This window comes from Globicephala melas, chromosome 1 (genome assembly GCF_963455315.2).
Source record: "Globicephala melas chromosome 1, mGloMel1.2, whole genome shotgun sequence".
Taxonomy (NCBI): Eukaryota; Metazoa; Chordata; class Mammalia; order Artiodactyla; family Delphinidae; genus Globicephala; species Globicephala melas.
This window is the reverse complement of record NC_083314.1, coordinates 41,189,503-41,215,441: the sequence shown is the minus strand read 5'-3', so window position 1 is coordinate 41,215,441 and position 25,939 is coordinate 41,189,503. Positions and strand designations below refer to the sequence as shown.

General features: G+C 36.4%; 1 protein-coding gene across 5 annotated transcripts in view; it reads right to left on the bottom strand.

The window, feature by feature from the left end:
- Positions 1–25,939, bottom strand: part of RPS6KC1 (ribosomal protein S6 kinase C1) — a 216,203-nt gene that overhangs the window by 11,352 nt on the left and 178,912 nt on the right. For 3 of the 5 annotated variants that reach the window (XM_030872990.2, XM_060295065.1, XM_030872998.2), the window contains 4 exons: positions 24,326–25,921; positions 23,965–24,054; positions 6,297–6,379; positions 5,110–5,205 (listed from right to left, as the gene is read on the bottom strand). In XM_030872990.2, coding sequence (XP_030728850.1) covers positions 5,110–5,205; positions 6,297–6,379; positions 23,965–24,054; positions 24,326–25,921 — 1,865 coding nt within the window. The remainder of the gene's footprint in view (positions 1–5,109; positions 5,206–6,296; positions 6,380–23,964; positions 24,055–24,325; positions 25,922–25,939) is intronic. The other 2 variants (XM_030872994.2, XM_030872999.2) reach the window with 2 other exon arrangements.

Sequence of the window (25,939 nt, the reverse complement as noted above, 5' to 3'; positions counted from 1 at the left end):
TGTTTTTCTTTGGCTCCTTTTCCTCTTTGTTTTTGTCTTTCAACAACTGGACTACAATATCTCTACGTGGATCTCTTTGTATTCGTCCACATAAGGTCCACTAAGCTTCTTGGATGCATCTCAATGTTCTTCATCAAATTTAGGATTTTCAGCCATTGTTTCTTAAACATTTTTTGCCGCTCCTTTCCCTATGTCCTCTTTTTGGAACTCCCATTATATGTATATTGGTATACTTAATATCATTTTACAGGTCTCTTTATCCCTGTTCATTTTTCTTCAAATTTTTAAATCTGTTTTTCAGATTGGATAATTTACTATCATGTTGAGATGCTCCAGTGAATTTTTTTTCCCCTACTTACTTCTTCACTTCAATTATTGTACTTTTCAACTTGAGAATTTCTATTTGGTTCTTTTTTTCCTTTTAATATAATTTCTATCTCCTTATTGAGAATCTCTATTTGTTGATTCATTATTGTTTTATTTTCCTTTAATTCTTTATACATGATTTCCTTTAATTCTTTGAACATATTTATAATAACTGCTTTGAAGTCTTCATTAAACCCCAAATTCTGGGGACACTCAGAGTAATTTCTATTGACTGTTTTTTTCCCTGCCTATGGATCATACTATCTTGTTTCTGTGGATATCTTACAATATTTTGCTGAAAATGAGACATTTTAGTTAATATATTTTAGTGACTCTGGAGTCTTATTTTTTTCTCAAGAAGGCTGTTATCAATTGCTGTTGGTTGGTTTATTCTTTGATAACTTGTTCAGCTAGATCTGTAAATCTGCTTCCCCCACCCCACTGTAACAAGCAGAAGTTGGTATCTTTTCTCATTTTTTTTTCTTTTCTAAGAAAAAAGTTTTAAGTTTTCCTTTCTTAAGCTTGGTTTCCTAAGGGTCACCACTGTGTCTGCATAGCTTAGTGGTCAACCAGTGACTGAAAAGGGGTTGCATTCAAATACCTTAGCTACTAAAGCTTCCATCCTATGCCAGTGGGCAGGAGAACACATTCAAAATTTAGGCCACTTTCAAGTCTGTCCTTGTTTTTACTTTCCACTGAGATCTTTCCCTGCACATGCATACAGCCTCAGTGCTGGTCTTCATGGCCTACCTCAACCTGGGAGAACCTTCACACCTGGCCAAGCAGGGAAGAGAGAATGCAAGTAGCCCCAGGCAAGAATGTCACAGAGTCCCACAATTCTTTCCCAAAGTTCAGCTATTTTCAAGCATAAGTACTTTCCAGATTGTTGCATCCCTCTGATCAATTTCCAGAGCACAAAGATGGTTATTTTTGCCAATTCTGTCCAACTTTATAATTTCTTTTTTTTAAAGAGAATTTTCCAACTTTCTCATATGGCTATAGCCATTCAAATTTGAGAATATTCCTATAGCAAACAATTTTTTCCACAGAATTTAGTCAACTGCAACTGAAATATGTGGATGATTACATTAATGGTTCTATACCTATAGGAAATCCCACTACTCAAATCAAACCTAAACTTTTATTTCTCCTTTTTCCTTTATTTCTATATTTCTATTATTCACTAATAATTAATCATTTATATAAAAGCATCAGTTGATTTCCTATTACGTGCCAATCCACTACTTTTTAGACCTTTTCAACCTGTATCACCAGCACTCTCATGTTAGGCAGCCCTATACTATAATTCAACTATATGCTTCATCAAATTATAAATTACTACATGTTGTGAGCTTTCAATGCTGCCCTATCAACCATAATAATACAAAACATTTATGTGACGCTTACTGTGTGCCAGGCATTATTCTAATTGCTTAACACAGGTTAATTCACTGAACTCACAACAACTCTATGAATAGTTACTATAAATATCTCTGTTTTATAGATGAGAAAACAGAGACTCAGAGAAATTAAATAACTTGTTTAAGATCATATAGGTAGTAGGTAGCAAGGAGATGATCTGAATTCAGGTACTCAGTCTCCAGAATCCCTGTTGTTAATCACAACATTACACTGCTTTAAGAGTGCGTGATCTGCAAATGCCAAGAATCTATTACTTCACTTTGCTATCACCAAATCCACAAGGGGAGTGAAGCATATACTTCAAAAGACTGTACTCACAGTCTTTTCACTTGAAATTACTGTATCTAGCATTCAAAATGACTACTTTTTATTAAAGTGAACTGCTCAAAGAATTTTTATATTAGAAGTTGCTAAACTGTCTTAAGAGAAAAGCTGCTATTATAAAACAAACAGCATAAGCATATCCTAAACGTATCAAATCCATTTTCAAAATCAGACAAGTCATGTCCACTGATTGAAATGTGGAAGGCATTAAACATCTGAATATAAATCTAAAATATCAAACATTAGTAAGAATTAACTATAACTATAGCATGTTTTTTAATATTTCAGGAAACATATAAACACGTAAGTTCTTCCTTTCTTGTTAAAATTGGCTTTCCTGCCCCCATTCTTTCCAAAACATGACCTCATTATGAAATTCCAATAAAAGTTCATATTTTGACTTTTACTAAAGTCAATTTACCTTAGTTCATGGACTCTTCTATAATTTTGCAAGTGTAAATCTACAGGCAAAAGTATAATTGTTTACCCATGACTGTCTTGCTTATTCTGCCATTTTAAATACTCTCCCAGGCCTTCTGACAGATCACACAAAGATTCTATTGCTAAAAGAATGTGTCAGCCAGTGGCAAAACCAAGACAGTCACTGCCAACCTCCTTTCTCCTAAAGAATAGGCAATAAAGCTGAGCACTGGAGGCACAGAAATTTGTTTTGAAGGTCTTTTTCCTCATATAATATCTTTCAATTGACAAAGCAATTGTGTCATAAAGAACTAAAAGTACACTGGGAAGTACAAACATCCATGCTGAGGATCTGTAAATATCTTTTTTTAAAACCGCATTTAAAATGTAACTATGTTTACTTTAGCACAATTCACTTGGACTGAGATGACTAAACCATGGGTACAGGGAATTATGAAATCTAGGAAGAAAGCAAGGAGCTGAAAAGACCAAAGGGGAAAATCTCCTCAAAGTGGAATAATTCTTTCCACATAAATCATTTTGTGATTTTTTAAAGTAACCTTTATGAACCATGAGGTAGTGGAAGAGGAAAGTCAAAATGACAAATTGCTAATCATGCCAAGGGACCCCTTTTCCCTTTCCTGATGATGTTTCCTCAACATGAGTGGTAGTTTCCTTAGGCAGGCCAATGACAGAATGCTGCTTTAACTATATAAGCTATACATATCTGTATTTGGGAACTTAACATATCTTAAGCTCAGACCCCTTTACAACATAAATTCTGATAGATAGGAGTAACAGACCTTTATTAATTAATGTGGGGAATTCTATTCTCAATATTATATAATAATGACTACTTCTTTAAGAAAGAGAAACAAAAAATAGCAGTTGCTAGCCTTCCTTAAATTAATAGCCAAAAAAATACTTTGAATTTACCTTGCTGTGCCACAACAAAGGATATGAAATCAAATGAGGAGCTGTCCTTTTTGCCCATTAGAATGAAATGTTTTATGTATCTTTGCACTACCTCTTAATCCTTTTACAAAGTGCTCAGGGTACTCTCATCTCACTATTTCCAACCTGATTATGTTTCTTCAGATTTTACAGAGTCTGGGCAAATTAATCTTCCTGAAGCACGACTCTGATCCTTTCACTCTTGTGCACAAAAACTCCAAATCTCAATTTTTTACTGAATTAAATACTATCATTCTCCCCTGGTGTTCATGATAAGAGAGCCCCAACTTCTCTTTCCATTCTCATCTACGTACTATTACTCATCCCTATATTCATCCTTGTACTCTAGATAAACCAAACTTTTGATTTCCCAAATTGAGTCTTTCTGACTCCTTCTTTGCCTTTGTTCAAGCTTTTCATTCCACCCAGTTATTCTCCCACATCCAAGCTTGCAAGCCAAAATTCTGGCTAAGCCTCCGCAAAAATAACACTCACTACACAAAAACTTTCCTAATACCACCACTGCAACAATTATTACCTCTTTATCCTGATTCGCCAAAGTATTTTTTTAAACCTCTCTGATAGCCTTTATTAAATCCATCTGTGATATAATTATTTGTGAATCTCAAGTTTGTAGCTTATGACACTATGCCATACATATATTCGTTGAATGGAACAAAAATCACTGCTCAAGAGAATACTAGGTAATACTCTTCTTAATATTTTCTCCCCTCCCCTTTTCTCTTTCTTTTTTTTTTACAAATTTTGTTTTCCCTGATTTAAAAAATAATTCATGTTTCATTAAACAAAAATTTTAGTTCTTCATCTTTTTCAAATAACTTTTCCCTTGATATTTTCCCAAAAGCATAGGAGATCACAGTCCTGACAATTCTTGCTGATTTGCTGTGAGCCTATCACACCTCAATGCTAACAACCCTCAGTGTACTCATCAAAACTTGCTCTTCAAAACCAGGTGAGCATTTTACACATGGCGAATCAATTTAAGGAGCTCACTAGAGTTCCAAGCCTACCTCTGGGATACTGAACTTTAATTATCAATAGTCTCTTTCTTCAAAGCCACCAGAAATACACCAACTGACACCAATATTCAAGTTTCATGAATGGATCTACAAGTGATCTAACTTGGCAAGATTTTCTACCACTTCTCTCCTAAGTAGCCCATTCCTACGTTTATAAATATAGCCATTCGCCATATACTATCTCGAGACTAGCTCTAAGGAATGAACTCTTTAAAAAGTTTAAAAAAAAAAAAAAGAAAAGAACATAGCCATTCACATATGGTTACAAAATGTAATAGAGCAGCTCCAGACCAGCTGAAAGCAATACTTACATCTCACACCTACAGAGACATATGGAATTGACTAAACATTAGCCTGGATTTAAAATAAATAAATAAATAATACCAACAAGCTTTACCTATTCTCTCTGACATCACCAATACTCAGATAATAGTAGAAGCCTAAAGATATACAGTACTAGTTCTGAATTTGTAATTAGTAAAGGGTCCTCCTTGTCTGAAACTAATTTCTTTAAGGTTTTGGAGCTGTGGGCTCTGCTAATTTGCATGGTTGATATACTTGGCCAATACGTCAATTAAATTACCTGTTGAATGAGTGAGCGAGCCTCTTCAGAGACACATTCTGGCATGTTCAAAGTAGTGTGAGTATTTATTCCTGCTGGATGGCACTCAACCAGAGTCTGAAACAATCAATCAGGTACACTTCTTATCCCAAACAATATCATATTCTGTTCCGTCACAGGGTTTATGGACAGCAAATACAGAAAGCTCAACAACCACCTTAACTGGAGGTGCAGTAATCACCACAGTACCCTCTAAGCAGTTTAGGACAAGGGCTATGAGCCCACAGAACTTTAACTGAAATACAGGCAGTCATCAAAATCGCATCATAAGCTTAGGCCACTCACCCTTTTCCCTTAGTTATAAAGAGAGTGGCTCATAATAGAAAAACTTCCATTATACCCAAAAACTAAAATGGGACTTGATATCTCAAATTTTTTAGTGTTCTTAAAAACCTTCAAAGTTGAAAAGTTGTTAATAATAATGCTTTATATATGTATAGCACTTTATGGTTTAAATGTATGTACAGGTGACTTGTGTATTCCACAACCATGTTAGGCGCTCAGTATTAACTACATATTTAAGGTAGATGACTACTTACAAAAGTATGACTGTTCATTTCCTCTGTTTTCATCCCAGGAGGCAATCTGCACAATACTCAATTAAAATCTATTAACTATTAACCTCAAATATCTTACTTAAAAGTTATTGATCAGAGAGAGTATAAATTCTCTCTGATCAATAACTCTCCGTTAAGCCAGAACGGACAGGAAAAATTACAGTATTGAGAAAAAAGATAATGTTACCTTTAATATCTACATGAATTTTCTAAAATGATAATTCCCTCCTGGTTTCAGACAGGTATTTAAAACATACAGAGAATTTAAATCCTTACATGAACCTTACAGATTTAACTCTGTTGAAACTGACTCATAGAAAAAGAAGAGAGAGTGTGTAGTCTTATATCTCGCTATGGACTAACAGTGTGACATAACAGAATTTTACCATCAATTTATTCAATGTAATAGAATTCAACTTTTTAAAAAATCTGGAATCTTGATAAACATGCATTTTTCTACCCCTCTCCCTTTTTGGTATCAAGGTTTTCTTAGTCCCTGACCTAAAAACTAAAGGCAAAGGCTAAATAGTCTCAATTTGAAATCAAGGTAGCATCTGGATAAACTTAATAAACCTCCAGGTCACTGCTTACCTTGCCAGTGAGAAGCTCAAAGAGGACAGCACCCAAACTCCACCAGTCACAGGCTTCCGTTTCTTCCGTGATTGCTCCAACCTCTAAACACACCAAAAAAGGTTGATATTAACATTCCAAAGGTCAATTAAGCTCTCAAAATTAACATGTATTAGCAAGGTGACCTTTTTAATGCTGAGAGAGCACATACTAAATACTACTGGGTTTTCAAAATTCCTGAAAGTTACTTATCCTTCTGGTCACCTACTGTGGTTGCATTTTTTTATGCAGTCATATATTAAACTGAGACATTTGTTCTTTACTTGATAGAGGGACACCTTCAAGATGCTATACTTAAAAGTTACATGAATCTACTAGATGAACATTTTGATTAATTTTTCAAATTTGAGAATGTACAGCCAACCCTATCTCAGGGGTCATTTTTTGTTTTAGAAATAAAGACTCTAGGTTTCAGAAGGAACTTCAAAAATTATCTAAACCAGTATTAATTATCCTTTGAGTTACAGACTAGAAACCAGAGAGGTGAAATGCCTTGTCCAATGTCATATAGTAAATCAGAAGCAGAACTAGGACTTAGTTTATAGTTTGATCCCTCTCCTAAGTAATCAATTGTTTTCAACTAAAGAAGGAGGATGTGAAATGCAAATTTACCCATTTTATTATTCAGAAGTACAGATAGATATGGTGTTTTAAGCCACAACTGAAACTACTGGCTAAGATGAGGGCTTTTAGAATATCTCCAAATTACAGTTTTATCTGTGTTATCCCTCTCTCTCACCAGCACAAGTTCCTGAAATGTAATACGAGTTTTCAGGTGTCATCCTTCAGTTTTCTTCACAAATCAGCAGTAACTCCTCATTTCACCATTTTTGAGGCTTTTAGCTCTTAAGTCATGTTTGATGTCTTCTTGTCCTTTCCTAATGACATTCAATTAGTCACTAAGCCTGAATATATCTGCCCTTTCATTTCCATTAAACTGACAAAACACACTTAATATTTGTCTGCAGGTAGCCCAAAACTCACAACAATCATGTTGAAAAGGTTTTAAGTAGTTAGGTTGGAACTTGGACAATAATAAGTGGAAGTGGTGCTCAGGCACCCCAGCCTTTTAACCAATACTTAGTGAATCTACTGTGTTGGAGAACCAAAAAAACTCATAACACAGTTCGAGTTTTAAGTCTTGAAGCAAAGGTCATATGGATAAGAAAAAGAAAAAAAGAGCCATTTCTATGCAAAATACTGAAATTACTCCACTTCAGCAACCTCCTTCCTTATCTCTGCACCTACTGTATTCTGGGCTTCACAAGGCCTATGTACAACTATACCCTTCACACCAGCTCCTACCCATCTTTCCTCCCCTTATTGTGCTACATGCCAAATCACAACCTCCATTCTCTAACTTAGCTGCTCTCAGCTAGGTGGTAAAAAGAAAACATAGATATTTAACTGACTCATATTATTGTGTGAATGACCAAAAGGCTTCCTCCGAGAGCCATCTGCATTCATAAAATAGCAGCTTGCTTGAAAAACTGAGAACTGTCTTACTATTTAACAATAGAGGTTTAATTATACATGTTTTGACACATGAATTCAATGAAATATTACTACATAAGCATTTTAAATGATGTATTCACACAAGGTTTAGGTATATAACTAAATGTCTGGATATATTAAATTTTAAAAAAACAAGCTATAAAACAATAGAATCTTAATTTTAAAAGTACATATATTTTTAAAAGACTGGTGGGAAAATGTAACAAAATGTTTTAGTGCTTTGCCTCTGGGATGGTGAGATTTTTATTTTCATTCTTATACTTATTAACCTACACGAATATCTAAGTGGTACAATTTTAAATGTATAGCAAGATGGCATGAAAACATTCAGGCTTGTTGGAGCAGGAAAGATGAAGCTATATAGGCCAGTCCTCCCTAAGAGTCTGTTTGCCTATAGTTTCCTCTACAACTTTACACTTGATCTTAGCCAAGAGGCCGAGAAGCAATCCTCTAAAACTTTAATGTATCATATATTAGAGACAGCAGTGGACTAGGAATCAGAAGTCCTGGGTTAAGAGCCTTAAGGAATTCACTTGATCTCATCCATAACACGAGGGTGAGGTCTGAGGACCTCTAGGTTAAATTTAGCTCTATAATCTACGATTCTGATACTTAAGGATTCCCTAAAACAGTGATTTTCTTGAAGGACAATTCCTTGGGGGCTCTCATTCAAAGTACTTATGTTACCCCTCCCAGATTCAAATACACTGCCCCCACCCCCATTCCCAAGCTCCCCATAGAGAGCCACCATCACCTTTGGAAGTGTGCTCCAGAAACTTTAAAAAGGATGTGTGTTCTTAGAAACTTCAGAAAAGGAGAAGAAATTTACCATAGCCCTGTCATCAAATATAACCTTTTGCACATTTCCTTCCAGTCTAAGGCAGGCAATGGATTACATCACTTCCCTGTTCAAAATTCTGAAATGGCTTCTCACTGAACATTAAATAACATTCAAATGTCTTGCTTAACCAGGCATGTATATATATTCAGGCCTCTATAATGAGGTCTCAACCTATCAAGATTCATTCAAACACGTATAAGCAGTACAAACTAGGTCCCCTGCTAGGCACTATTCCTCCACAGAACACTATGTACTCACCACATTGCTAAATAATGTGAAACTAAAATCAGTTTTCAGAGTTAATGGCTTTATTTTTAAATATCTTGCTCAAAAATTTAAGTTATGTCATTTTCTTTAATCATAAAGCAAGCAGTATATACTCCTTAGTTTTAGAAAGGTGTTACATGTTCACAACTCAAGACCCCAAATTATTGATCAGCCATCTGTTTTGAATATGCAACCTCCAAGTCTCACTTTCCGTGTCTGAAGGTTGCTAGTAGGCACATATTGTAATAATGATAGTTGCAACAACAAAGCAGTAGCTAACATCCGTTGACTGTTTACCATATGTAAGGAACTGTGTTTAACATTGTACGTGAATTATTTAAAATTTCCAAGCATCCTTACGGAGAACTTACTTGGGCAGAATGACTTTGGAGGAGAAAGAATACTATATTTGTGTGTTCAGGGAAAAGAGGAATGCCTGACCCAGTCAGTTCAGAGAAAGCTGTGAAGATCAGATGGTTTTATAGGGTCTAAGAACATGCCCTGAGGAGCTGTAGACTAGAACCACACTCCAAGTCTCTGCTCACAAAGGTTTGCTGTCAGAATTGAGCAAAGGGTTATTGTGGTAAATCTATGCAATGTAATCAGTGACTAATATAATTTATAAAGGGAGCTTTCAAATTCCCCTAAAGGTGCGCTGGGTGTGAAATGTGTCAGAAAGAGGAGAGGGGAGGGGAGGGGAGGGGAGGGAGAGGGAGAGGGAGAGGGGGAGAGAGAGAGGGAGAGAGGGAGGGAGGGAGAGAGAGAGAGAGAGAGAGAGAGAGAGAGAGAGAGAGAGAGAGAGTGTGTGTGTGTGTGTGTGCACGTGCGCGCACGCAGGCGGCTGGGGGAGGGGGATCTCTGATGCTACCATAAGCACAGTGCACCCTCCTGAGCATCAAAGATTTTTGTATGTGCGGGAGGTGGTAGGATGTTGTTTTATTATTAAAAGAAACACAGACCCATTATGGAACAGAATGTAAACCTTGCATGGATCTGCAAGATAAAAAGACTTCAAAGAAACTTCAGGATCATATTATTAGTCTCAGAGGTCCCCATTTCATATCACCTCTACAGTCAGAAGTACTTGGGCAGAAAAGTTTGAGAGTCACTTCAGGAGACAGACAAGGTGTTATTCCTTTATTGGTTTCTGTGACATTGTTCAACTAAGGAGTCTAAGAACTAGGTTCACTGGTTTTTATGCTGCTTTGAAATCCCTCACAATTTTCTGCCAGAGTCCTTAACAGGTAGATAATGACCAACATACTGCTTCAAATGTGGATGCTACAGTGTCTGACGAGCACCAGTCTGAACGTCAGGCAACAAAGACAGTAGCAAGAGACCCAAGCAGGCCCTAAAGTTAATTTAATTCCCATTTTCAGTCGGCTCGCTTTCTGGCCCAGGATGCGGGATGCCCCATGTGGCACCTGATAGAACTGCTGGTGACACCCTAGCACCATCAACCTTAGTCTACTTCATTCACTCCCCATTTCTTTTCCCATCTTTCCTCGATCTTTCCCTCTTCTTTCTTCCACTGACAGCCTGCTTCTTTTCCCCTCACCTTATTCTCTTTTTCCTCCCCACTCTTGGCTGTCATTGGTTAAGCTTTCTAATGGCACTTGGGCCTAAAGAAATTACTGATCCCATCTAAGAAAAACTGCTTCTGAAAGTCTGAAGACAACTAGGCTGAATGTCATCTTTAATCTGACTGGGCTAATAAAGAAGGATAGCAACTCTGAAAAGTTAATTTTTTTCTCATGGAAATCTGGAAAAAAGACACTGAACAAGTTTTAAATCCATCCCCTTAACAGTGCAGCTTGAACCACTTCAAAATGACTTTATATTAAGCATTCATTAATTAATGTGAAACTGACATCATGACCAACTGTCCTTGATTTTAATAGATGACTCTGAACTACAACAAAGAGTTCTATATTTAGATAAGATACAAGGAAGAACTTCCTAACAGCTCAGGAAACTTAAATATTAGAACAACTGGAAGAAGATACTTATATAATTTCTTCTTTAGGGTTTTAAAACAGAATTTCACTTTCTTTTCTTTTTTTTTTTTTTTTTTTTTTTTTTGCGGTACGCGGGCCTCTCACTGTTGTGGCCTCTCCCGTTGCAGAGCACAGGCTCCGGACACGCAGGCTCAGTGGCCATGGCTCATGGGCCTAGCCGCTCCGCGGTATGTGGGATGTTCCCGGACCGGGGCACAAACCCGTGTCCCCTGCATCGGCAGGCGTACTCTCAACCACTGTGCCACCAGGGAAGCCCTCACTTTCTTTTAATAATCAGAATGAAAGATTTTGATTGTCTTTTCAACAACCCTTATAGATCAATAATTCTTAGATTAAAATTTTAAAGATATACCTTGAAATTGCATTGCCAAAAAGAAGACTGAGGTTGTGTGGCTGTCAAAACCAATACTCTGAAACTGCTTTACTTGCAAAATCTATATAAAATTTTAAGCATAAACCAAGAGTACTGATTCATATATAAAACTACATGATAGCTACTACAAACACCAGGTGAACAGTCAGGTATGTTGTGTCAAAAGCAGAGAATATAAAGAAATATCAAATAAATTTGTGAGGGTTCTTTTAAAGTATAACATAGTAAAGCTGAGAAATCCCTTTAAACTCCCTACCTTGAATTTTTTAAATCTCTGGTGGGAAAAAAAGCAGAAAAAAATTTTAAAGGATAAATTCTGCACTGCTTTATCAATTTTCAAAATATTTTCACTATAAAACCCAATGTCTTCAGTTCCCATGCATGCCCCTTCCCCTGACACTACATTCTATATTTGCAGTTTCCAGGGTGGTAAAGCAGTAGTATCCTTACTCTCCACAAGGACAGCAGGGCTATAAGCATTAAGCAAAGGGATCAGGGGGAAAAATAAACTATTCCCTAAGAAAACAAACAAATCCTCAGATTCTTCCCACAAAAACTCAAAAAGAGACAGTGATATCAAAGAATCCTGAATTTTTGTCTTTGAGTCAAAGAAATGTATTAACAGGGCTCTAGTTCTGCTACTGTTTGAGCCTGGCTGGGTATTTTAGCTTTTCTGAAAATGAGGACAGCCAGACCTCTAGCATTCTTTCTACCTGTAATTTTACAATCCTGAAAGTGTTTTCAAAAGCACTCATGAGCCTTTCTCCTAACTTCTTCTCCCTCCATTAACCTAAGATGCCCAAAGAGTGGGATTATGCTAAAATGAGCCAGCATTCCACATTCGTCCTTCTTCTCCTTTCTACACACAGCCACCCTTCCTTTCCCTAAGAGACCTGGTGGGAAGCAAAATGAATCAGTGTCACTAAACCTAACCGTTACCATCTTTTAATGTAATGGAGACACAAAATCAGCTCCAGATTAGATTTCAACTCGTCCAAAATTTTTGGAGGACATCAAATATGTGAGAATAGTTTAGTAAAATTCTAGAAATCCCACTTTAGCACTATCAATCCTCATACTCTAACACAATATAGAATTTTATGGATTCATACTAATGATTCAAACTATCATAATTCACAAGTGAATAAACAAGTTTAAATAAAATAATAAAGATACCACAACGTAAAAATGTGCCTTGCCTACCTTTGTTTTACTCACGTTTAACACCTCATAGAACACTCTTCAACAAGCCAGGACATCTCTCAGAAAAATGATGCTGCCTTAGTAACCCATATTGTCAAAGGGCTTGCTAAAACATAGACTAAGAGAGTTTTATAGTCCTATGATAGAGTTTACTAAGTCTCCCTCTTACAGCCAAAAATAATACTGTTAATCTGACCCCAAAACTGTACTATAATAAGCCTTGCTCCTGAAAAGTAAAAGAGCGAAAAAACAGAAAGCCTGGACTCAGGAAACCGTAAAATGTCTCTATCTGTATAAGAAGTGAAGGGAAAGAAGCAAAGTATACACTCTTAGACTTGAGAAAGTCTGAAAGACACTGGAGAGACCATTCGGTCCCAGAATTACTGAGATCATGACATATACTATCTACTGGCCCAGGCCCTGTCTTTTAGGGCTATATAGTTTAAGCCACATGGATGTGTCAAAGACATGACTCAGAAATAACTGTAGATAATACTAAAACTATGATGGAAATTGTACAGAGAATTTTAAAAGCTGGAAAATGCATCTCAAACTCAAGCTTTATAAATGAACACCAACCTTCCTATAAAACTTTATAAAGATGAATCACCCAGCTCGGTGCTTTGTGACCACCTAGAGGGATGGCATAGGGAGGGTGGCAGAGAGATGCAAGAGGGAGGAGATATGGGGATGTATGTATATGAACAGCTGACTCACTTTGTTATAAAGCAGAAACACACCACTGTAAAAAATTATACTCCAATAATGATGTTAAAATAAAAAATAAAAACAAAGAAAAAAAAAGATGAATCACCTTGCATTTTAAGTAACTGTGAATTCCCAAATTCAGAATTTACTTTTCTTTAACAGACATTACTGTTATGGTGCTTGATAAATAAGTGAATATGATATTCTACATTTAGCTCTTTGATGGATTTGTTAAGGCACATTTTCAGACTGGTGACATCACTTGATTCTCCACTAAGGGAGACCCACACAGGTCATCACATCCTTCTTCTTACCTCTACTGATCACAACAAATAGCTACCCATCCCCATTCCAAAAATCTTTAGAGACAATTCCATGACCTCCCTCTGGCAGTTATGTTCTACTGTTGCTGTCTTCCTTTCAGGATATGATAGGAAATACAGTAAATTCAGAGTTTTCTTAGAAGAGAATTTCACATATAGAGAATTTCTATTTTAATTTAGAGCAAGTATTTAAATATTTCTCCCAAACTCTTTTCCTTAACTACACTTCTTTAAATAAATAGAATCTTAGATGCCTCATTTCTCTTCACTTTCAAAGTTATAGTAACTGTGGAACTGTTATTAAGAGGTCATATAAAACTCAGTGGAAAAGCAACAATTGTTGCAAATCATGTGTTTATATAATGGTCAAATTAAACCAACATTTAGATGTTGAAAGAAATAGTTACATAAACGATAGAGCACTTTATCCAAATATCAGAATGATGGAACAATTTTAAAGCCACAAACCTATAGAATACATTAAAATGAGAGTCAACAGTAAGTATACTTTCGGGGGGGGGGGGGCAATATAGTTTCTAAATGCACAGGGCTTTTTTTCCAAAACAATATTTTAAATTTTGACGTTAAATACCTGATCTTAAGGATTCCAACTCTCTCTTTTTGGAAAAAGAAAAAAGTAAGAAAAATACATTAGCTTTTAGAATAAAAGAGAGCTCTTTGGTGAATAAGACAATATAAAAATTAAGCCACATTCTTATAAACCTTAAAATTAAGCACCACATACACTTTTATAGTATCAAAAAAAAATCTGTGGTGTCTAAATTTTCCATAAATTCTGTAAGTGTTCAGTAAGATTTAAAACACTATTACAATTAGTTTGTTAACTTTCTTCCAAGGGAGTCAAGACTTCATTAATGGCCTTAGATCGTTTTTTTTTTTAAGTGTTTTTTTTTAAAAATCTGATCTATCATTAGTGACATACTTGGACCAAGGGTAAAAGAACATCTTTCTTCTGCAATGAGCATTCCATGTTAGCTAGAGCATGCAAACATTAGTCCTGTGTTCCTACACAGTCTTTCCCTGCAGCATTTGTTGCTAATTGAAAGGGACTAGAATTACAAAATTCTAGTCAATTTCTCTCACCAGCTCTTGCTGTGTATAAAGATTTTCTATGCAGGGGCTGAGCATTAGTCTTCCACTACAGCTGATGACTAAAGAGCTAAGAGAAAGAAACACAGAAGAAACCATTTCTTTTTTCTTTATATATCCAACAATACATGGAACTAAACTGTGAGAAGAGGGACAGCTAAGCATATCTTATGTTAGCTTGGTAAATTACAATTCTGTAAACATAACTATTCACCTATAAAGTCTATTAATGTCCTAGTTAACCAATTGTGTATGTCTTCTGCTTGGACAGTCTCTTCTTTTTATACACATCTTCAAAAGTAACTGTCAATATTAAACCAATTATGCCTTATTTCTAGCTCCTAGGCATAGTACCTGGAACATAGAAGGCACTTAATAAATGTTTGTTGAACAACTATCTCCATCTTGTGTTTTGTAGCACAGTGCAATCAAAACACCTCCAAAGGCCTCATCACATGCATTTTAAGTCTACTGAGCACAGAGATCTACCTCAAGTCCTTCTGCACCCTTACATGTGGTAGGCCAGAAAGTTTTCAACATTATCTAAAGCATACTCTGGCTGCTGGCTGAAACGCAAGAATGGAGGTGATGATGGTGGCTTAAAATGGGGTGGTCTAGTGGACACCTTCCAGGGCTCCCCTCTGCAGAGCACAATGACTGCTACAGTTTGTCCTGGCACAGGTGGCATGCGGTAAAGAAAAGAAGCTGGAAAGCCCTGGGAGGAGGAAGACAGGACTGGGAGATAAATCAAGGTTTCCCCTGTCCCTGTTCAATGGAAGGAATCTAGACACACAATTACATGAAATGTGCTCCAATGGGTAAGCTGGTGATAACATCTGAGTAACTCTAGAGCCTGGAATCTGCATTTCCTAGCCCATCCTTTCAAATGGGCATTTTGCTCCTTTTTTCTTATTTTATATTTATATTTATATAGTTCTATTGACATTTCAGAAAATGCTGGCTGCCCAGTTATCTGTTCCACATTCCATAAAGTCCTTCAACAACGTACTCAATCAATGATTCAAATGCCTTATTGGTCGAGTAGAGAATATGAACTGTTTAAAAGTTGCTGGTATCACATTGCTCTAACTCATGAGAGTGTTATCAGGGAAGACCAGCAACAGGGGCGAGCACTTTCCAGAGGGGAGAACCTGCAGCAGCTGGGGCTCAGCGCTCCTGCGCATGCCCCCCACGGTGATGGGAGAGAGGCGGTGCTGCCCCCCTTCCAAACACGTGCCTTCCGGGCTCATCCCAGTCTCTAGGCTTGCTTCCTGCTGCCACCACATGACTAATTCAGTTGGTTTTCAGGTAATCAAATTATATGAAAGCCGGGGCCTTGGGTTGTACTGCGGAGACTTGAACGTAAGTACTAATTCAGGCGAGTTTAACCAAATTCTGCTTCTCCCACTACCCAGCTTTTAATTCCTTGTTGTCGTGGTGACCTGGCAACCATGTTCTGAGCTTTCCTGCAATTATCTGCACAACTTGGGTCAAAGATCCTTGATTTAACTAGATTCAGCATTCCAGAGCCAAAAATTACTTGTTCGAGGAAGTTTATAGGTATCGTTACTATACAGTTTTCTTGTGAGATAAACTAAGAAACAGGTAACTACCATATGACTTCTGGCTGACTGATTATAATTCTGAGCTCTATACAATCTCGCTTACTCTCACCCTGCGTTTCTGGTAGGAAAAAAACCAATAGCATGCTCCATTTTCCATTGATCATATCACAACTCCATTCTGAATAGCCATCGGGTGTCACAGTGTTACCCAACCAAAGCCATTACAGTTGATTGATGAGAAAAAGGCTAACTGAAAATTGTGAAAATGACAGGCGCAGTTTTCTCTCTCTCCCCGCTGCTCTGTTGCTGTGTTAGGCAGGCAGAGCTACATGCACTGCTATTAACAGAGCTTCAGGAATTCTATTTGCTTTATCACCAATTTTTTAAAACCTTAGCATTTTTAAACATTTATTTGAAGGAAGTATTTATGAATAATTGTTTAGAAGGAGTCAGCCCTGGTTACTTCCTGGAGATTCAAACTGACACAATTTTACATGGTATAAAAACTGATGATTTGGTCAAAGTAGCTAGCCAATAGTTCTGGTACATAATGTTGAACTCAGTATTACATCTTCTTTGTTAAATACCACAGGTAAAAGATAGTTCACTTTCTTCTTTATAATAATATGGTGGTGAGACCAATTAACTGAACAGTTGCCAAAAATCCATTTAGACCTTAAAATTAAGAAGCATTACACTGCAGCTATTACTTAAAACATTGTAAGTGTCTAACCTTGAGTTCCTCTTCTAAAAAAAAATTTGTCCAAGATCATAAAGAAAAAGATGTAGAGTAAATAAGAAGTTAAAATTAACTTCCTTTGAATAATCTAAAGCTTGAAGTAAACCCCCTATTCCCCAATATCAGGTAGTACTAGGAAATGTACAGAGATATCGTTTTTATACAGGAGGGGTGAAACACAGTATCAATTCTTTCACCCTTATCAATTCTCTAGTTCTAACAGCTCAAGAATTTCTTCCCATGAGAGGAATTAATGTGTTATTCACTAAGGTGCCGAATAACAAGGACTGAATACTCTGCTATTACTCTGTCTCATTCTCACCACTAGAGACAAATCACATTCTGGCCTGATGAGAAGTATGGTTTCAGAATGGGTCTATTTCAACATGGAGTGACCTTAATGCAGAGGTGAAGGTGACTGGCCCATTTTTAGGGGGTTTGTGAGGACTCCAGGATACACCCTACCTAGGGATGGATCCCAAGGTTTCAGACCCTCAAACATGTATAAAGTAAGCCTTTACTCTTCTTTCCATCAGAAGGGTCTTGCCCTTCTGGACAAGGTTAAGACTTGACTTGAACCTCTTTTTGCTTAGCCTAATATACTCATGGCACAAGCTTCATCAGTATACAGGGGTGGAGTGCAGCAGGGAATTTTCCTCAGTGTAAAATTTCCGCTATTCTATGGCAAAATTGAAAAGATACTGGTTCTCTCAAAGAAGACGTAGAGTTAGTTATATAACATTAGGAACTAAAGGCAAAAGATTAAAAGTACTTGCTAATCATTCGAGGAAAACATTAAAACATTTACTATGTACATGGGAGCTACTGTTGAAGTTTTGCTTAAGGGTAAATCAAACAAAACAGTTCCTGTTTGAAACATAACGTTTAAATATTAACCACAAATATTTCATTCTTTTAAAATTATTTCTATAGCTCCCTGTTGCCTTTTGCTTCCTTCTCCTTTGGCGGGGGTGGGCGGGGGGAGACTGGACCAGGGATGTAGCCATATTTCCTGGTTATAACATTATTATTTCAAAATATACATCTCTATTCAGTTGCTTTCTCTAGCAACTTCATTCACATGCCTAAAATGAGTTTCCTCACGCATGGTGAAGTTACCCAGGACCCAGAAATTCTCAGATCTAAATGATTCTTTCTTCTTTTAAACAGCTTTGTTTGTTAAAAATCTTGGCATTTAAATTTCACCCTACTCAAAAGTTGTCTTGGCTTTTTTCCTGCAAATGAAAACAGTTTCCATAAATTCCTCATTTCCGTATTATATACTTTATATGCAAACTATAAATGAGTAAAAGGAGAATACTTAGAAAGTCCTTCAAGTGAAATAATTTTTTTAACCTTACTGATGTTAGACAGGAAATCAGTATTTATTTCTCGGCAGAAAAGTTCTTGCCCTTAATAAGATGGACTTGAATTTTGACATCTGTGATCTTCTTAATATTCAACAAATCTATTTCAGACAGATATATGATAAAGCAAATATTATAGGATGTTAATTGCAGAATCTAGGTGATGGGTAAATATGGGTGTACAATTCTTCCGACTTTTCTGTATGTCTGAAATTTTTCAAAATAAAATGTTAAGAAGAAAGTTCTTAAAAATCTATTTTACTACTGGTAAATTAAGGCCTAAAAAGTCTTAAATAACTTGCCCAATGTCATGCAATGAGTTAATGGCTGATGTTAGAAAAATATTGTTTTGGTGATTCTCAATTTCATCGTAACATTCTAAATCTTAAACCTACGATGCCCTCGTGGTATTTTTAAACCATCCATGGTCTGAGTCCTAGATCTAATTATCAAATACATAACTATCACACAGAGCACCATGCTTAAAAAGCAACTAATCGTGTGTAAAGCATGTGTATGAAGAAAGGCAGGGGAGACTACGCCCCAAAAATATATTCATGGATTATTTGATAAAGTCAGGCTAGAAGAGCAAAGAGTAGTAGTAAATAAATGTTATGCTCTAAAACTGAATTTTGCAGAGAGTTATCAGCATGATTTTTCTATGTTTCACTTTTCACCGTCAGCTGTGAGCTGTTTCCAAGTGTGAAATCGCCTAAGAGAGGAAGCAAAGCTGTCATTTGACATCTGGGAGCGTGGAGATTGGGCTGCGGTAAAAAGCACTTTGGACTTCTTCAATTTACACACATATTCACCTATAAATTCTCAAGTGTGAAAAGTATTCAATGAGAAATATCAATGTAAATTTCAAGCATTTATAAAGGCTCAAAATCGGGTGGAAACTAAAGGTGAAGGACACACTCATAGGACACCATATCAACTTGTTAAGACTAGAATGGGAAACTTAAGTGATTATGTTAGCATAATAACTAACATATAAACAATTTTATTCACTTGTCTTAGATTGCATATTAAACTTTCAAATCCAGTCTTTTGTGTTTTATGTGCTTAATAAGTTCTATTTTCTAGCTGCTTTTTTATGATGAGAGATGAGAATGCTAAGAAAAAAATACTGGTAAAAGAAAAAATAAATACTTTCTTGACATTTTATTTTTCCTTTATACTAAAAATACTATAAAAAATTTATTCTATATTATGATAAGTTAATAGTTCCAATGATAAAGCACATTAAATCTTCTAAATACATGTGTGTTCGTGTGTATATACAAATTGAAATAAAATCAGAGTAACTTCAAGGAAGTCCTCTGGAGAAGAATAACCAATTAATTCCAGTTATTCTACAATTCTCCAGATTATTCTATAATCTCTCATAACAAAAAAATAGAAGAATCTGTCTAAACATCTCTCAATAAAATATCTAAAACTCTCCTCATGTGGAAACTAGACAGTGTTATATTTATATCGTCAGGCTATACAATCTATTCCCACTTTGGGGACTATTTCTTTGCTCTTTCTTTCCTGAACTCCGTTCTGTGTTTCTGTGGTATGAAAGGAACCCATTTACCATGAATGATGTTTATTTAAAATAAAACCTTTCGAGAGAATCATCCTAGATAATCTAAGGATACAAAGTGAACCTAAAAGGAACGGCTTCTACTTTGAAAACAGGGCTGGGTTTCATCAGTGAATTCGTATTCTCAAGACCCTCTTGATGGGTCTGCAGCTGCAGCCATTTATTTGCTGGCTTTTTCACAGATGTAGACAGAGAAAAAGCTCCATGGTTTTTGTCTTTTTGTTGTTGGATTTATTTTCCTTAATATAAAAAAGTGGCAACTTTTTTAAAAAAGTTCTTCATTTCACTGTAGAAACTTGTGAACATCGGACATCCCTGGTAGTATACATCGTTGAAATGACTATGACTTTTAAAATCTAAGATCGCAAAGTTGGCAGAAACTACACTTAAATAACAGAAGGTGATCATTTGCATTTCAAAATTTATCTGTCTTGCTTTTCCCCTCAATTAGACCAAAACATGTTGATTCACAGGTTTCTGTGTGTGTGTTTTCTTTTTTAAACTTATTTATAGAGCAGAATAATGGCCCCCCTGCTAGTTTGGCATTTGCTCAAGTTTCTGTCCATGTAAATCGAATCTGTTACTGGAAATTTTTCTCAAAATATAAAGGCACATCATCCACAAGATAAAAAGATACACTGCTGATATTATAAAGTACAGGGCAGGTGGATAATGTTTTTAGGACAAATGTGTGATAAGGATTCCCAGGAGGGAGGCGTGGTAGGGGTAGAGGTTGCATGCTGTTCAAACAGAAGTGAATCGTTCTCATCATAATCTTGTGACAACTTTACTTTCTAACCAAACATCAGCTGCTTAACATGCTTTAGAGTTACTTGGACAAAAATACTAAGGTTAGAGTTGGGAAACAGGAGGGCAAGGGGACGTAGGAGGAGAATTACTTCAACCCTTAGTATTGCAAAGGACAGATCAAAAGATGACTTAGTACTCTATGTCCCCGTGTGTTCATTGATTTGTGATTTTTAAGCATTGAAACATTAGCTTCTTATCATTGCTCCCACCCCTTTGAGAAGAGGAGCAAAGTCTACTTGTATTTCTATCAGTAGCACTGCTATTCAGTTTTAAAACAAACAGTAATTCACAAATTTTTGTTCCAATTCCCCTTGTATTATAAGCAATGGGCAGGAGTACACACACCTAACTGAGTTCTGCAACTCTAGGTTTAAGACCATCTAAATTAGAACACCAGCATCACTTTTCAATTAAGGTCATTACTGATTGAGTTTTATACTGTTGATAAAACAAATTAATAGACCCAAGGAATGGAGAGACTTCCCACATTGTTCAATGCATGCCATAATACTAGAACACTTTTGTAACTCACAAAGCTTGAAAGTACAATTCTTTTATGCAAATAGTTAAAACAAAGCCCTTCTTCAGACTACAGCTTTTTGCAAATGTTAGTGAAGGACAACCTGGACGAAGACAGCAAAAATCCATTAATGGTAGACTGCCACCTGCTGGTAAACTATGAGAATTGTGATTTCTGGGAAAAGGCTTAAAAATTAGAACTTGAAAACTGATCGCTATTAAATTCAGTACACAAAACTGTATTTCAGTACACAAAGTTGAAAGTATGTATTTGCTGATGTATGTAGTATGGTTTTATTCCACATATATTATAATTCTCAGGAGGTCACATGCTATGAAGGTTAAAGTGAACACGCCTACAGTTTGAAGAAAAATAATCTGCTAGAAAGCCGAAGTACAACCTTACAGATAGTTTTCAACAAGAAAGTAAGAAGAAAACTAGGAAAAAAAGAGTCAGTTATAAACATTAAACTGCCCCATAAACATATGGTTTTGATGTGAGGTTTATACTGCACTTGACTTCAGGATTTAACAGGTTTTACTTAAAAGAACTCCCAGATTTAATTTTGATCCTAAAACCCTGAAATTCATTATAATTAACATATATTTATTTATATACATTGGTACCTAAAATGTTACTTATAATCCAATTAGAAAGGGGAAGGGTCTGTTAAAAAATAAACCAGATAACCATAATAAAGTGATTTCACTATGAAATTTTTTTGTTATCCCATTAACTAAATCATACTAATAAGATTTCAAAAGCCAGCATAATATTATCTATTTGAGAAAGAAAAAAATGTAGGCATGCTCTATCACCCCTAGGAAGAAATAAAATCAAACAATCCTAATTTGGGGGACGAAAGAGGAAAGAAAAGAGTATAACAGTAAGAAGAAAATCTAAATCATTGTTTTCAGAAAATAGTTTTAGTATATTTGCTTTGCTGATTGAAAAACTGTGCTATTTCTCAATACAGAAATAATTCTTAACAATGAAAATGGTAACTAAAAACAATATAGCTCTTTGAATCCTAATTATAATCATTTCCCATTATGCAGGGAAACAATGTTAGCATCAATAATAATGCTGGTTTGCTAGTAAGCATTAAATACTGTATTAATCAACAACTAAGCGTATCATGTCAATACAATCAGTTTGAACCTCCTCTGAAAGCCAGAGGGTGACAAGTAAAGCAACTCTGGCCATTCAAAGAGGCTGAATGCTAGGCAAAAGGTGAACAAACTTTGGATTCAAACACAGCCCCATCTGCACTGATGACAGACAGAAACTAACTCAAATCCAATTCATATGCTTAAGAGACCTATAATTATCAGCAAAGGATCTAATACCCCCAGAAATAAATCTCTAATTTAAAAAAACAGACAATACAGTAAAAGTAAGAGAAACCTGTTGTGTCAAATATTTGGTTATTTCAAAACAAGAAGAATATGCTTCCTAAAATTTCTCAAATATGGAAAGAACTCTTTAAAATCTGCTCTAAAATGCCAGGATGGCACATCACTGAAATCACAATATTGCATTTTTTTTATTTCAAATTTTATCCATTTTTAGCCTTAGGAATTTTACTTTTTTAGTCATCTACCTCTCACATCTTAAAAATCATCCATTTACTGGGCTTCCCTAGTGGCACAGTGGTTAAGAATCCGCCTGCCAACACAGAGGACAGGGGTTCCAGCCCTGGTTTGGGAAGATCCCACATGCCGTGGAGCAACTAAGCCTCTGCGCCACAACTACTGAGGCTGTGTGCCACAATTACTGAAGCCCACCTGCCTAGTGCCCGTGCTCTGCAACAAGAGAAGCCACCACAATGAGAAGCCCATGCACCACAACGAAGAGTAGCCCCCACTCGCCGCAACTAGAGAAAGCTTGAGTGTGGCAACAAAGACCCAACTCAGACAAAAATTAAATAAATAAGTAAGTAAGTAAGTAGACTGTCCTCTGTGACTATGAATGGATAGACAAATGGATAAAGAAGATGTGGTACATACATACAATGGAATATTACTCAGCCATAAAAAGGAACGAAATTGGGTCATTTGTAGAGACGTGGATGGATCTAGAGACTGTCATACAGAGTGAAGTAAGTCAGAAAGAGAAAAACAAATATCGTATATTAACGCATATATGTGGAATCTAGAAAAATGGTACAGATGAACCGGTTTGCAGGGCAGAAATAGAGACACAGATGTAGAGAACAAATGTATGGACACCAAGGGGGGAAAGTGGCGGGGGTGGTGGTGTGATGAATTGGGAGACTGGGATTGACATGTATACACTAATATGTATAAAATGGATAACTAATAAGAACCTGCTGTATAAAAAAATAAATAAAATTCTAAAATTAAAAAAAAATCATCCAATTAAAGAGGATACTTAAAGGTCCTTTTAAACACTAAGAAGTTGACATTTCTATGAATTCATGGCCAGTTCTAAGAGAAGTATAAACCCATTTAACATCATATACTAACAAATATACATACACACATATACTATGGATTCTGTAATGATTTTTATCCCCCAAATTATCTTTTGTAAAGGGTTAAAGAGATAACCAAATCCAACATATTGTCAACTGCTAGTGAAAATACAACTTCAATAAAGAAATGAGAGCTGCCAAACTACTTTTCCAAGTGAAACATTTTAGGAGATTGCTCTAACCTGGGGCACAGTACATTCTCTCTATGGCATCGCTGTCACAGGAATCTTCAACCTCACTCCACCTGCTAAAATACGTTAGCTGAATGTGTCCTAAAAACAAAACGACAGGAGAAATCAAAACATTTTTCTCTTCCATTTTCTGCAGAAGTGAACTGTAATTACTCCTTTTGTAGCTAAAAACAGTATCATTAAGAATAATGGCATCATTAAGTACTAGAAGCTATTACTGGGGGTGAATTTGCTGCACTGATAATGAAGCTCTAGACAGGAAATGAAGATACTAATTACAAGATAAAACGCCTACTCAGTTAATTGGAAGCAACAGCGAATAAAAAGAAATGCATTTGCAAAAGTTCCTGACCTCTATCATTCAATAAGATGTTGTTTGGGTTCAAATCGCGGCACACAATTCCCTCTCTATGTAAAGCATCAAGGGCTACCACCATTTCAGCTGCCCATCTTTGAATACAGCCCTCTGGGATGTAAAACCTGGAGTTTAATGCTAATTTTTTATCAAGGTCCTCAAAAATCTGGTGTATTTCCTTGTCTCCTTCTAGTGCTAACCCACTCTCTGCCTTAGTCTCAGAGTCTCTCTGAAATACAGTCGGCTCCTCTTTAGCCAAATCATCAGTTTGATCTGTAAACAGCAATACTTCTTCAGTTTTTAAAGTGTCTATATTTACGTTATATTCATTAGCACCTGAGAGTGGGTCAGAAATATGGAATAAGCTTTCTTTTGCGTTGTTTGCTGTTACTGCCGATGCAACCAAGCTAAGTCCTTGAAACTTAGGATCCGAACTGTGTAACAAAGACATGTCTCCCGCATTACTATGATCATCAGCTGCTACAAATAACATCCCAAGATCTCCCTGTGCGTAGTGTTTCTCTGTGATACTACGGGATTTAGGCCCACAGGGATCACTCAGTTCCTCTGTGCCTTTTTCTTCACGTGCTTGGCACTGTTCAGTACTAAGCCTGAGGCATAAAACATCAGGGGTTTCCAACAGTTTACTTTCTATTATGCCTATATTAGTCTGTGTGAACTTAGTAGGTCCCATTGCTGCACCATCTTTCATTGGCTCCAATTCACCAGGCAGATTTACAAGAAGATCAGGCCTTCCTTCATCAGTACCACTGACATCATCAAAAGCAGCATCTTTAAAAGAAATAACCGGGACTGAGTCATCTGAGCCCCTGCTAATGGTGTCATGAGCTATAAACTCTACCTTGCTTTCACTAGTACTAAAACTTCTGGAAGTGCTGTCTCCATCAGAAAGAGTGAAGAATGGTTTCAAAGGCTCTGACTTTAGACTATACAATTTTTCTCCAAAATCAAGTCCTAAGAGTTCACTAGTGCTATCCTTACTATCTATTCTAAAGAATTCCATGGGGCTGTTTTTAGATCTACTGAGGGAATCTGATGTTCTTGGAGAACTAACTGCTTCCAGGCCATCATCTCCAGGAAAGAACTTCAGCTCATGGGCTGTCAGCTGTGCGCTGGGGCTGTCACTGTCAGCAGCAAGGTGTGCTGGGAAGTTTTCTATAGCTTTGGTATCAACATCATTCCTTTCAGTCTTTATGAAAAGCTCCTCATTCAAAGACCCTGGTTCAATCTTTTCTTGCCCATATTCATTGCATAATGTTAAATAACTAGTAGTACATTCTTCTTCTGAACTTGAGCCAGAATCTGGCCATTTTGGAGAGCTGTCTTGCCCATCATCATCTTGTGTGCTATCATCTTGAGAGCTTGGAGTAAGACTAGTCTTCAAAGGCAGAATTTTAAGCATGGCTCCACCATCACTTTCTCTGGATTCAAAGCTGCTGCTGTCCTGAGGACTAGATGTTGGCTGTTGCAGTTGAACTTTAGCAAGTGAAGATTTTTTCACTGCTTCGATGTCAAAGCTTTCTTCAGGACTTCTGTTTAGAAACTTACTGATATATGACCAGAGTTTGCCACCTGTGAATAAGCATAACC